This window comes from Strigops habroptila, chromosome 8 (genome assembly GCF_004027225.2).
Source record: "Strigops habroptila isolate Jane chromosome 8, bStrHab1.2.pri, whole genome shotgun sequence".
NCBI lineage: Eukaryota > Metazoa > Chordata > Aves > Psittaciformes > Psittacidae > Strigops > Strigops habroptila.
The window spans coordinates 54,161,360-54,175,320 of NC_044284.2; the positions used below are offsets into that span (position 1 = coordinate 54,161,360).

At 43.8% G+C, this 13,961-nt stretch overlaps 1 protein-coding gene across 1 annotated transcript in view; it reads right to left on the reverse strand.

The window, feature by feature from the left end:
* The window catches only part of TRABD2B (TraB domain containing 2B), a 295,540-nt gene that overhangs the window by 114,439 nt on the left and 167,140 nt on the right, over window positions 1–13,961 (reverse strand). The window contains exon 4 of the mRNA XM_030495716.1: window positions 3,345–3,519. Coding sequence (XP_030351576.1) covers window positions 3,345–3,519 — 175 coding nt within the window. The remainder of the gene's footprint in view (window positions 1–3,344; window positions 3,520–13,961) is intronic.

A 13,961-nucleotide genomic window follows, 5' to 3' on the forward strand; every position in this document is an offset into this window, starting at 1 on the left:
GCAAACAGAAAAACTCTGCTTTCCTCAAATGCCCAATTTTCTACCAGAAAAAACCCCTACTAGCTGAAAGATTTTGGTCAGCCTTCATTTAAAAGCAAAGTAGGATGAAGGAGGTAGAAATTCTATGCATAATATCACTAATAACCATGCTGTAAACATGAAGAGTTGCACAGGCAACTAAATTAACTGCCTGCCATATTCCAATCAGCCCAATGGGCATAGCTTTACTGGGAAAGAAGTATTCTTCAGAAAAACAGTGGTGCTTTTCCCAGTGGAACTCCTGCTGCACCCAAGCGGCATTCCGCACCGATTTCCATTCAATTTCTATTTCTTGCACCTTTCCTTGGGTTTGATCCTCTTCCATCTGAAACCAGTGGGAAAGTTTCTAACGGTGACCTGACCTGCCAGATTTGGCAAGACCAGGGTGTGGGATCTTGCCTTTAATTAAAGTTATTTAGAACTGGTGAGAGGAATTGTCACATCTCCCTCCACCTGCACTCCTCTCCAGCCATACATTCTCCAGCTGAGTGGGAATTCAGCTTACATTGGAGAAGCTGTGGTTTTTCTGATGGTAAAGTACATTTTCTGCTATGGGGACAGAGCTTCAGACTCTACCATGTTTCAACCCAGAAGGGATTTGAAACATGGTCTAAACCTATGCCACTGACCAGACCTTCTGCTGACAGGCACTATCATCCTCCTGCTCAGTATTGCTGATGATATCCAGGAAGCCAGGATATCATCATCTTGTCTTACAGATGAAGCCAGCCATGGTTTTCATCCTGTAAACTATTGCTTTTGGTCATGGTGACCCGTGTCTTCCGTTCGGTTGTTGTTCTAAATAACTGTACATACGCCTGTAGGAGCCTATAAAATGTCTTGCTGTCATTGAGACGGATATGCTGGACCAAACCAGACTGCAATTTGCAAAGCTACCTGCATGGTGTCTCCTGGCTTAGTTAAGCACTTTATAGTTCTTTGTTCAAGCATTTATAAGCAATTTATAGTAATTCAATGTTAGACACTGCTGAACTATCCACCCATGGCACTGGGCGGGGAGACTACCAAAGAGACCAGGCAGGGCTCTGCCTCTAAAGGGCCCTTTTCAGGGTAGGACCTTGCCCCCAAGCCCCTTGGATCCAGTTATACCCATGAGTTACAGGATGCCACCAAGCCCAAAAGAATCCTCATGCATGTAGGATTCTCTCCTACAGCAGCTCCAGTCCATAACACTGTGTTTTGGGAAGTTTTTCCAAGGTGCTTTCCTCAAACAGGCTTATTCAAGTAGTAGATATAAGAACGCAAAATACAAATGGATCAACAAAAGCCACTCATACAATTCAGTGTGTGGGGAAAAAACAAACAAAAACCCAACAAAAACCTTCAGGAGAAAAACTCCATTTGAATCCTAAGAGAAAATGAACTTCTTTGCACTTTGGCCACATATAAGTTTTGGCATTGAAAAATTAATAATTTTCTCAGTATTTAATGTATGAAGAATAATAAAAAAAAAAACAACAACCTAGCAAAACACCCCAGAGAAGAAAAGAGGAATTAATTGTACTTAAAGTGAGATGGCCTGCAGGGATGGCCCGCTTCAATAAGAAACACCAAAGGGATGCTGGAACAAAGAACCCAAATCAAAAAGTTTTCCCTGGCATCTCCTGTGCCCTGGTTTTCAATAAATCCAGCTGCATGTATCTGTTCTGTTCTGTCCTGCTACAGTCAGTGCTGGCAAAAAGAAACAAACCAGCAACAAAGAACGTTTTCAGCATCACCAAAAATGGCTGATGGGGAATGAAATCTCAAACCTCCCACAGCTTAGGTGTCATTTTCTAGAGAATAAGTATCCGCTTGCTTAATTTCATTTCTGTTATTAGCAGAGACAAATAGCTGCAGTGGATTGGATTCATGACCAATCTACTCCAAGATTCTGTCTCAAGCCATGGTCTGTAACTGATGCCCAGGAAATGTGTGTACAGAGCAGGACAAGTGAGCAATGATGCCTAGTTTACCCTCCCAGCTCCATCATATACTGATTAAGGGACTTTCAAAACTGAAGACTACATCAAAACCATTGTGTTCTATAATCTCCAATAAACTTTGCTCCATGAGTTAGACAAGCTGTTTTTTTAATGAATCCCTGTCCAATTATGAACCAGCATGATATATCTTCCCACTGTAAAAACAGTTAAACGAAACTCCTCAGACAGAAATATCAGGCAAGCTTGAGATTAAATAAGCTTGAGAAAATTCAGTCTGGATACACTCAAAAAATAAATACATCAAAATGCATGTGTCTCTGCTAAACCCCATAGCCTTTAATCAAAATTCCCACCGAAGTGAGTAGCAAAAGGTGAGTTGTTGCCAAAGTTCATAGTGAGAGACATGGGATGAGAAACAAAGTTCTGTCAAAGAATGAGAAATTGTCAAGGAGAGGGAGCAGGAAGAGCAGATTGGTTCTCAATGCGAGTCTCAGGCTGCCTTGAAGTTGAGGGAGCTCAAAGAGCCACTTAAGCTGGTGGTCAGGACTCAGCCTGAACAGTTATTATTTATACTCTTATGACACAGAAATGTGAATTCCACTGGAAAGGGAAAAACATTTAAAAAGGGAGAGAAAGGACAGTAGCACATACTGTTGCAGATTCACATTAATACTATAGACATCTTTGTTCTGTAGACTTCATGGAGAGAATTTAAACAGGCAGAGACACACTGGATTTTTACTTAATGATTTAACATGCTGCTATTTAGCTACACACATAACTCACACACTTGTGCGAGGTCCAAAACCACCAGTCTCTACAGACACATCACTGAAGCAGCTGAGTCACCCATCAAGAAAGTCTAACTACAGCAAGCCCAGAAAGTTTGAAACCCCAGGCCAGCACCATAAGCCACGCACATATGCCTACGACATAGCAAGGTTTGCATTCCCACAGTCACCACCATCAGTACCCAGGCTTGCAAACTCAAAGGCACTTCAACTACCTCCTACACTACAAACACAGACATGGTGTGAACATACTCCCAGACAGCCCACAGGTTGGCCTGTGAAGGGAACAAACACAACAGTATGAAAAGCGTCAATAACTTCACATTTCTACAATCAGATTAAAAGCAAAGGAGTACTGTGGGTCCACAGCACAGCTGGCCCCAAACCTGCCTCCTACACCAACTCACTGCATTTTAGAAGCAGGCTTAAACAAACAAAACCCCTTCTACTTCAAAGGGAAGCCCCCTAAGAAACCTCTCCACAGGACTAGAGACAAAATCATGAAGCATTCAAAACACTTTTGTTCCAATCATGATAACCACATAAAACAGAAAAAACTGCACTTTACCTGCTCCAAAGGCAAAGAAGAAGCTCTTATCTGTATTCTCCCTTAAAAGCGCCATCACTCTCTTCCCCATCCTCTCATTCCTCTTGTAGATGAGCTCCTGCCTGAAGTAGCTATCTATCTCCTGAGCCGTCACCTGCTCGTGGGGTGGCAGTGTTGTGTTGATGAAGTTAGGGACCTGAAATGGAGAGAAGGAATGTAGTTCAGGTGACAGTGGTTAAGTAATCCCCAAAACACTGGTGGTTTTAATCTAGCCTTATTTAAACCACCTGAGCATCACTCATACAAAAAACCCCCAACCACTAGAGCTTGTGAGAAATAAAGAAAAAATAAATCACCAACAAGCATTTTTTTTTTTAATTAAACTAGTATTTTACTAAATGAAACTTAAGTTCATTTTTATTTTTCTTTTTTCCTTCAGCAGAATGTAGTTTTAGGGGTTAAGTTTGGGTGAGTTACTAAACCCTTTATTTGGATATTGTTGAATATTACACTTTGTTCAACACAGTTCATTGGCTATTTAATACCAGAACAAGTTCTGTAATCTGTTCTCAACCAAGGTCACCACGAACTTGAGTAAGAACTGCAAGATTTGGCTTGTATGTGCTCCTTTTTAATAACCTAACAGTTAAAAAAATAGGGAAGGTTAGCAAATCCAGACATATGAAGATGTAAGCAGGGTAAACTCCCTCATCTTTCTTCTAGCTCTAGATGCTATGACATGTCAGCAGAGGAGACCATGCATTGCAACACAGAAATACCAGGAACATTCCAAAGAAGGGATTTCCACAAGAACTGTTCCTTCAGTCCCAGTTTTTGTGAGATGAGATGTTCATAGGCACAGAAGAAAGGTTGAAATCCCAGGGACAGCTTGAGTCAAGGGAGCAGACCCAGTAATGAGCCAAGACCCAAGCTATAATGGACAGACAAGCCAGAGCTCTGATTAAGAGGACAGGAGTCAGGGCAGCCTTCACAGACGGAAATGGAAGGTGAAAGGTTTTGGGAACATCAACACGCACATAAGAGAAGTCTCTTCTTCCCTGCTTTTGGCTGAAGGGAAGTGAAGTCTAGGAACTGATGGGACCTGGTCTCAAATCACCTGAGATGTTTTGGGGAAAGTAAGGTATGGCACTGCATGGAGGGACAACCTGCTCTTACCCACAGCAGGAACAGCAAAGCTGGAGGATCAAATGACTGTGCATCCCACTCCAACCAGGGGAAAGCTCTGATGCTGCAGGTCTAGACAGCCCAAAGACAGAAGCTGCATTCAGACTTTGATCAAGAGGGTCTTTGCCAAGAACAAAAGCATCTTTCCTCAGTTTGTGTAATTCCATCGCTTGCAATCCTACATCCACATTCAACCTACGGTTTGTTTCTCCTCTTTATTTAATCTAAAATACAGTCCACAAAATGGAGCCACTTACTTGCATTTTTTTCCCTCCTTTTCTTTTCCCCCTTCTGTGAGAAAGAGTTTTCCAGTGGCTGAGAGATAAATTTAAAACTGAGGACTGGGTTTTGTCAACATTTCACATGCTTGTCCAAGAAACAAGATGAAGGAAGGCATCGCCTCTAGAGGCACATCATCAGCTACACGTCCCGATGCACCTTGTGCATTCCCGTATTTCTAATGACCGGCAAAAATAAAACATACATGTATGTTTCTGCATGTGTGTGGCAGAGGACAGAAGATAAATGACTGAAGTAAGTATGCCCTTACACAGTAGTGCAACCACATTTTGAGCTACGACACTGGCCCCATTAATCACCTCCCTCCTCCCTGTGTTGCAGTTCCTTTCCACAGTCAGTGACATACACCATGCCTGGCTTCAAGGAGGCAGCTGCTCCTGTTGATTTAAGAAACTCTTTGGATTCCTAACCACCAGACAGGGATCAGGAAGTCAAGAAACAGTTACACACAATTAGGAAGCCATTAACTGCAGCCAGAATTTAAGTTGGTTAGGGTTTTTTTGAATAAGAAAACCAGTTCTTTTTGAAAGGATAGGCTAAAGAGTACACCAGAGGGATGCACCTTCCCTTTACCAAGTATTTTTGTTTCCACTCACTTTAAAAATTATTTTTAACATTTTAATGATAGGTATTTGTTGGTTTGGACTGAGAGTGAATTGATGAGACATTTGCTGTGCCAATGAGTGAGGGACTCACCTCCTGATAATAGCTGAATACTGCTACTAGTATTTAATTGTATAGTGGACTGGATGATGTGACTGTTGAATAATCCTAACATCTAATTTTGCTGTTCATGTAGGAGAGTAGCAGTTGGATCAGTAATAAAACACAGTGCAACCCACCACGTGGAGTGTGTTCACTTTGTAGTAGATACACATGACAAGCGAGAAATGATTCTTTCTGTCCAGTCTCTGCAAGCCATGCAGTTTTCTGAGAATCCAACTCATATATACACACACACATATATAAATATACACACATGCTACATATTTCCCATGTAAACTCAGCAATATATTTCATTCAGAGGTGTTCAAAAGAAAGAGTATTTTGTTTGACTCAATCAGCTAGAACTCTTTCTTTTTTCTACTCCTATTTACTTTGGGTTACAGCTCTCATATGGACAGTATAGATAGACCCCAATCTCAGTCATTAGGTAGACCCTGCATTTCTTACTTAAGATGTTGAGGTTAAAGGAAGAGAATATGACAACAAAAAAGAAGTCCCAGCCTTGCAGAAATTTCTCCCCCTCCACACTGCCTGTGTCATTTTACTTGAGTCAGTATCCCTGGTGGAATATATGTGTGGGTAAAGTTCTGCACATACATCTGAGCTCACAGTGCTGTGGGATGCGGGCTGTAATTCTTCACCTTTGAAGTCAGTTGGAGCTTTAGGAAGAAGAAAAAGAAAGGATCGTGGAGTGGTTATGACACTACCCTGAAAAAATGGTTGTGTTCCCATGGGCGATACAAATCTCTTCCATGATCACAAGCATATCATTTGAGTTTAGACCTTCAAAGGAAACTCAGCACTTAACCTCCACCAAGTATCTTTGAAGCATTTGGCTTTATTCCTCCTGTCTCTCAAAAGTCCATCTGTAAAAGGGGGACAGCAAGACTTTCCAACTCGATGTTACATACAAGGCACTGGCTGAATCTTGCTTTTGAAGGACCTAAAGGAAGATCCAAAGTCCAAGATGCTCAGTGGTAACCTCTCTTCCCACAAATACTTTGTGGAAAGAGGTTGGGATTCTGCTGCAACCTCTAGGAAAAGAGCTAACAACATACTTTAGCTTAGAAAAATGCATCAGCTGTATCTCAAGATCTATGCTGTGCTGTCAGCTTTGCCTATAGAGACAAAGAAAAGAAAAAAAGGCAAGCAGAGAAAAGCCAAATACATTGGTGCAGAGTCTTTTATCACATTTAGGGCTTACTGCCAAAGTTAGCTGAAAATTCATGAACACAGGACTACATTTAAGAACATTTTCTTATTTACTAGTTTTTAATATTTGGACAAATATTCTGGGCAGAGGCACAGAGCCAGAGTTGTGAATACCTATCTGCAAACAATTTTTTTAGACACATAAAAGAACCATCAACTTAGGTTATCTCTTTTTATTTTCCTGCTTTGGATCTATTGGCTTCAGTGGAACTGCTCTAGATTTAGATTCAGTCCAGTACCAAATCACAATCAGATGTGGAGGAATAGTGTTATTGTTCCTACTCCTGTACACTACATTTCCTGATCCTCTGACAACCTTTTCTACCCTCGTTGTGTTCCAGTGATGATAACCTACTTCTGGAATGTGCATTCAAATTGTAAGATTATGTCAATGGAAAACTAATACTACCAACATGTGAACAAAGGCTGTGTGCCCTTTCTTGCCTGCATGCAAGCAGTGGCAGTCTTCAGTCAGAAGTCTATATCCTGGTGAAGAAGAGAAAGCTTAGATAGGGAAATGGAATGCCAATCCCTGCCATGGAAAATACAGTGATCCTAAAACCTTTCCTGCCATTATCTTTCTATGTCTTGGTCAACCGTCTTGGCTTCTGAGACTCCTCTCTCCCATTGTCTTCTTAGCAGCAGCTACCTACCAGCCTCACTCTTGTGCAATGTCCAAACTCCAGACTGCTGTAAGTACAGTATCATCACTAATCCTTGCAAGGGAATCTCAATAACAAAAAAAATGCCTTTTTTCTCCTTGGAGCATTCACAGGCTAAATAGAGAAAATAGGAGGAGGCACTCCCAGAGTCACAAGGGACATCTGTGACAACGTGAAGAGCTAGCCACTGGCTTCCTGAGTTCCAGTCCAGCATCTCAATACAAAACTATACATCTTTCCCTGACAGGAGGGCTCAGCTAGTAATCCTTATATCCAGTTGTTAGCAGGGAGTTTTTCCCAGATCACGCCAACTACATTTATTTTTGTTCCTAAACACGATAAATATTGGGTTCTCTTTATTAGTCTTCTAGTTTATGAGCTTTATGTGGGCAGGGGCCAGAAGACAAGTAAAGGATCCTGCTTTGAAGGATTTTCCCTGTACCACGCAGGTCAGGAACTTTCATATGGTCGACTGCACTACGCAAGATAAGGATCTCAAGAGCTGACAGCACGGCTTAGGGGGGCTGCCAGGGAGCCAAAGCAGCATCCTGAAACCTGCTGGCTCCTCCAGCAAACGGAACGGCCCTAAATTCACAACAGCCCTTCTTGGGTCAGAGGCTGACATCTGAGCTCGAGTTATCATTCGTTTATGAAGGGAGGATACCCTCCCATTAACCAGCCTTGACAAGGCATTGCGTTTTGTACTGCACTGCTGCAAAATATACTGCTCTGGACTTGGAAGACACCTGTTTCCCTCTGATTTATGGATCCTTCTGGCATCTGGGAGAGCCATATCCACTTACTGCAGCGCCTGATATGAAGGATTCAAATAGTGTAAGTGAATGGGCTGCGAGAGCAAGCATCTCCACAAGGAGGATGTGGCTGCTGCTGAGACAAAGGCTGCTGCTGTCTCGACTGGTTTTTCTCCAGCACTTCTGAGCTTCCATCCTGATGGAGACCTTCAACAGTCAAGGGAGCGCTGGGTTAATATGATTTAGCCCAAAGTCCAGAGTTGTCAGCTGCCAAGAAGATGAGCTTCCAGCTCCAGGAAAAAGGAGAGCAGGAAGGAGTTCTGCAAAATGGTTTCCAGTCGAAGCATGTTGCTTTCTTCTAAGCATCAAAAATTAAAGTAATACATTAGAGGCATGAGTGGGCTGTAAAAGGAGTTTCTATCTTCAGGGTAAGTCAGTTCCACCACTCCTTTCCTTTCCCAGGGCAAACATCTACCCAAGATGGGGCTTGAGAACATATTGCAAGCACAACCAGCACATCATACTCAGGATATGTAGGTCAATTTGGTGGATTTTGGGCTGCTAAAATCGATTATCAGAAGCATACCCTGACACCAAACTCTGGTACGGACTCAGACCTATTTGAGTTCACAGAAAGCTTAAATTGCATACCCAGTGTGTGCTCATGCAGTTCCCCAGGGACAGCTCCCCATGCAGCCAGAGGCCAGTTTTAAGCACTGATTGTCCATCACATCCCTTGGCTTAGCAGGAGTCTGTAGTGTCCCAAACCTCCAAAACCAAGGAATAGCCCCGAAAAACTGCAAGGCAAAAGGACAGCCATCTCTCTCTCAGTGAACAGAGCGATCTTGCAAACTGGGAGCTCACCAGAGTGGGGCTTCATGAACCTAAACTTATTTTCTGCCTTCAAGTAATTGCAACTGGGATGCGTTGCTGCAGCTTCCAGCATTTCTGCTCTCCTTAGGCACATCTAATCCTCTCTGAGCTAAAGGCTGAGGACTCCTTTCACTGAGATACTCTGTACTGTTAAAGGCCGAGAGTACAAGGAAAGCCAGTGTAAGAACAAGCACATTCCTTAAGACCAGATCTAGAGAACCACTTCTAGCTAATACCTGCCCACCCGCATTACTGTTCAGGGTCCATATATGTGGCAAACATGTTGGAAATTCAGTTCACGGCAGCAAGCTTTCCGTAGTTGGCCTACCTGATCTAAAACTAGCTTTGGTACCTCTCAGCATGGCATGGTAACTTCAGTGTGAAAACAGAGGTCTCTGAGTTTCAAATTGGTTAACTCAGGTCTACAAGCCACTGGAGCATCTAAATGTGTAAAGAGAGGAAAATTACAAATAGGAGAAGACGTGAAGGGGGAAAGCAGGCTGGAAGCTTAGTGAAGTCTCTATGGATAGTACATGATACTTCTAAAGAACAACTCTGCAAGGTGGCACAGAAGCTGTAGCATCATTGCTGGCCTGAGTGTAAGCTTGCCTGCAGGCAGGGTGGGCTGCAGCCCCCAGAGTCCTGTGTGTCTGCAGCTTCACTCCCCACCACTCCTGCATGGAGACCCTTCAGGGGAGCTCCAAACCCATCCTGCTGCTGTTCTCCCAGGCAGCACCCAGTCTGTTGTGTGCCCTGCCTGGTTTTACCTTCTCGTCCCACACATTTGGGTTGAAAGAAAGCATGTTCAAAAAAAGGAAAAGATAGAGAAAAAGAAGCAGAAGGGCCACGGGGATGGGCTGTGCATCTTTAACAGCTTGGGGGGTGATGCTTCTATCCCTGTTAAAAAAAGACTTTCATCAAATCCCTGAGAAGTCATGACCTCCATGTATGTTTTTTATTTGTTTTTCCACACCAGGTAAATCGTTGCTTTCCAAGCACATAGAATAAAAGCAAAAAAAGAAGAAGCAAGCAACACCAACCCCTCCCCCAAGGCCTCCCTCCTCACCCCAACCCAGTCCCTGCTCCCCTTGGTAGTGATGCCAAAATATGCAGCCGGCCTCTCTATCTGAATGAATGTTTTGATTAAAGAAGTCTTAACAAAACACAGTCAGAACAATGATCCCGGCCCCCTTTCTGCAAGCTTTCCCCAACTATATAGTGTATATTTAGGACCAGATTACAGGGACCTGTTCATTAATTGAATAAGGATGGCAAGGCAGCAGTATATGCAAATAGAGGTTTTGGTTTCAGTGGGGAGGGTAAATCTTAACTACCTAATGATACTCCTGCTGCATTTAAAACTCCTTTAATTTTTTTTTTTCCAGCTTTCACGAGCTTGCAAACATATGGAAAAGTTCAAGTTTTTCTATTTCCTTTCCAAATGCTTTGTTTCCTTTGACAAAGAATATTCTTTTTTTCTGTCCTGACACTAAAGCCATCACCTATTATACTGCCGTGACACCCGAGTAAAGATACTGATCAAAGAGCAAAGCAGGGCAATAAAGTGAAAAAACTGCGGCCAGGAGGCTTGGTTTTGGGGTTGGTTTATTAAAGCATTGCAATTCTTTCTCCAAAGGTATTTTTCATTTTGTCTTCAGTTACACTGTGGGAGAACAGCTGGTCAGTGGCGGGTACAGACTCAGGTTTAGCTGTCTTGAGTATATATTGCTCAGGGCTCTTCAATGAGTTTCTTCCCATCCCTGTTTAGAAAGATTCTAGGGAAAGCCTGAATGTTTATGTGAAGACTGCAGTATGATTTTAACCCAAGGCAAGTGTGATCCAAGAGATATGGAAAATATCTCTTTGCAAAATATCACATAACTTAGCAAGGAGCAAAAAGCTGGTTAATAACACAACCGCAGCTGGGCTCGAGATAGACCTCCGGAGCTGACACCACAAGGCAGTGCTGTGCAGAGATGGCTCTGCCCTGCCATTTGGCCTCAGCAAAACTCCAGGCTATTCCCAATCCAACCAGCCTAAGCTTTCTAGTTATGCTGGCATCTGGAACTGGCATCTGGCATGATGACTTTTGAACTGATTTCAGGCTTTTCTAAGGTGGTGTGGTTTGAGAGGTGTAGTATAGGACATAGAATCATAGAATCATAGAATCGTAAGGGTTGGAAAGGACCTTAAGATCATCTAGTTCCAACCCCCCTGCCATGGGCAGGGACACCTTGCCCTAAACCATGTGGCTCAAGGCTCTGTCCAACCTGGCCTTGAACACCGCCAGGGATGGAGCATCCACAACCTCCCTGGGCAACCCATTCCAGTGCTTCACCACCCTCACTGTAAAGAACTTCTTCCTTATAGCTAATCTAAACTTCCTCTGTTTAAGTTTGAACCCATTACCCCTTGTCCTACCACTACAGTCCCTAAGGAAGAGTCCCTCCCCAGCATCCTTGTAGACCCCCTTCAGATACTGGAAGGCTGCTATGAGGTCACCACGCAGCCTTCTCTTCTCCAGGCTGAACAGCCCCAACTTTCTCAGCCTGTCTTCATATGGGAGGTGCTCCAGCCCTCTTATCATCCTCGTGGCCCTCCTCTGGACTCATTCCAACAGCTCCATGTCCTTTTTATGTTGAGGACACCAGAACTGTACGCAGTACTCCAAGTGGGGTCTCACAAGAGCAGAGTAGAGGGGCAGGATCACCTCCTTCGACCTGCTGGTCACGCTTCTTTTGATGCAGCCCAGGATACGGTTGGCTTTCTGGGCTGCAAGTGCACACTGCCGGCTCATGTTAAGCTTTTCGTCAACCAACACCCCCAAGTCCTTTTCTGCAGGGCTGCTCTGAATCTCTTCTCTGCCCAGCCTGTAGCAGTGCCTGGGGTTGCCCCGACCCAGGTGTAGGACCTTGCACTTGGCTTGGTTAAACTTCATAAGGTTGGCATCGGCCCACCTCACAAGCGTGTCAAGGTCCCTCTGGATGGCATCCCTTCCCTCCAGCGTATCAACCGAACCACACAGCTTGGTGTCATCGGCAAACTTGCTGAGGGCGCACTCAATCCCACTGTCCATGTCACCGACAAAGATGTTGAACAGGACCGGTCCCAACACCGATCCCTGAGGGACACCACTCGTTACAGGTTTCCAACTGGACATCGAGCCATTTACCACAACTCTTTGTGTGCGGCCATCGAGCCAGTTTTTTATCCACCGAGTGGTCCATCTATCAAATTGATGTCTCTCCAATTTAGAGACAAGGATGTCATGTGGGACAGTGTCGAATGCTTTGCACAAGTCCAGGTAGATGACATCAACTGCTCTGCCGCTGTCCATCAGTTCCGTGGCTCCATCATAGAAGGCCACCAAATTGGTCAGGCAGGATTTCCCCTTAGTGAAGCCATGTTGGCTGTCACCAACCACCTCATTGTTTTTCATGTGCCTTAGCATGTTTTCCAGGAGAAACTGTTCCAAGATTTTGCCAGGCACAGAGGTGAGACTGACTGGTCTGTAGTTCCCCGGGTCTTCCACCTTCCCCTTCTTGAAAATGGGGGTTATATTACCCTTCTTCCAGTCATTGGGAACTTCACCTGACTGCCAGGATTTTTCAAATATGATGGACAGTGGCTTAGCAACTTCATTCGCCAGCTCCTTCAGGACCCGTGGATGGATTTCATCAGGTCCCATGGACTTGTGCACGTTCAGGTTCTTAAGATGGTCTCGAACCTGATCCTCTCCTACAGTGGGCCTAAGGTCTTCGTTCTCTCAGTCCCTGCATTTGCTTTCCAAGACTTGGGTTGTGTGGTCAGAGCATTTGCTGGTGAAGACTGAGGCAAAGAAGTCATTAAGAACCTCAGCCTTCTCCAAATCCATGGTAGCCAGTTCTCCTGATAGCTTCTGGAGAGGGCCTACATTGTCCCTAGCCTGTCTTTTATTTGCTACGTATCTATAGAATCCTTTCCTGTTATCTTTTACATCCCTTGCCAAACTTAATTCTAGCTGGGCCTTAGCTTTCCTAACCTGGTCCCTAGCTTCTCGGGCAATGCTCCTGTATTCTTCCCAGGCCGCCTGTCCTTGCTTCCACCTTCTATAAGCTTCTTTTTTCCCTCTAAGTTTCCTCAGCAGCTCCTTGTCCATCCATGGAGGTCTCCTGGCAACCCTGCTGCACTTTCTTCTAGTCGGGATGCAACACTCTTGAGCACGTAGCAGGTGATCCTTGAATATCAGCCGAAGCTGATACATAAACATAAAGACGCAGAACATCTCCAAGAAAGCATTTAGAAATAGAACAGGGACCAGTCAGAAGAAAACTAAGGAATAATTCAAATGAAGTCAGTGAAGTAAAGAGAAAACAAGTTATCCTTGAAACTGATTTCTTTGCACCTAAGCTGGTGGAACTGTATAAGCCTTGACTTAGGGTAATCAGCTCTCCCAGAGGAGAGAAGATCCAGGTCTGAAATCACCATCAGAGAGCACAAACAGTTTACACTGGAGAACCTGATCTATGGTGTTTGCTATTCAGTAATGCATAATAATAGTGTCAGACTAAGAAATGTTGTGTCAAGGAGTACCAAGAACACAGTCTTTTCAGATAATGTCTAATACTAATCCGGCAAGTCGGCCAGGACAACCAAAGTGTCCCTTTCTCCCACTTTTTTTCCCCTCCCTGTCACAATGAGGTGACAAACACATCTTCTGGATAAAACACTAAAGGAGGAAAAGCATTTTTGTACCTTCAACCCACAAGATATTGTTTAAAAACAAGTCTTTTTCATTTCTCTTGAACAAGTCTTTCCAAGAAACACTTCATAAACCAGCTCTTTAAAAAAGAAGGGATAGTAAATGCTTTACGACAAACATACAGCAATGCACAGAAAGCAGCATGCTACTACCTTGAACTCCAAATGTTTTTACCAACCACTCCTTC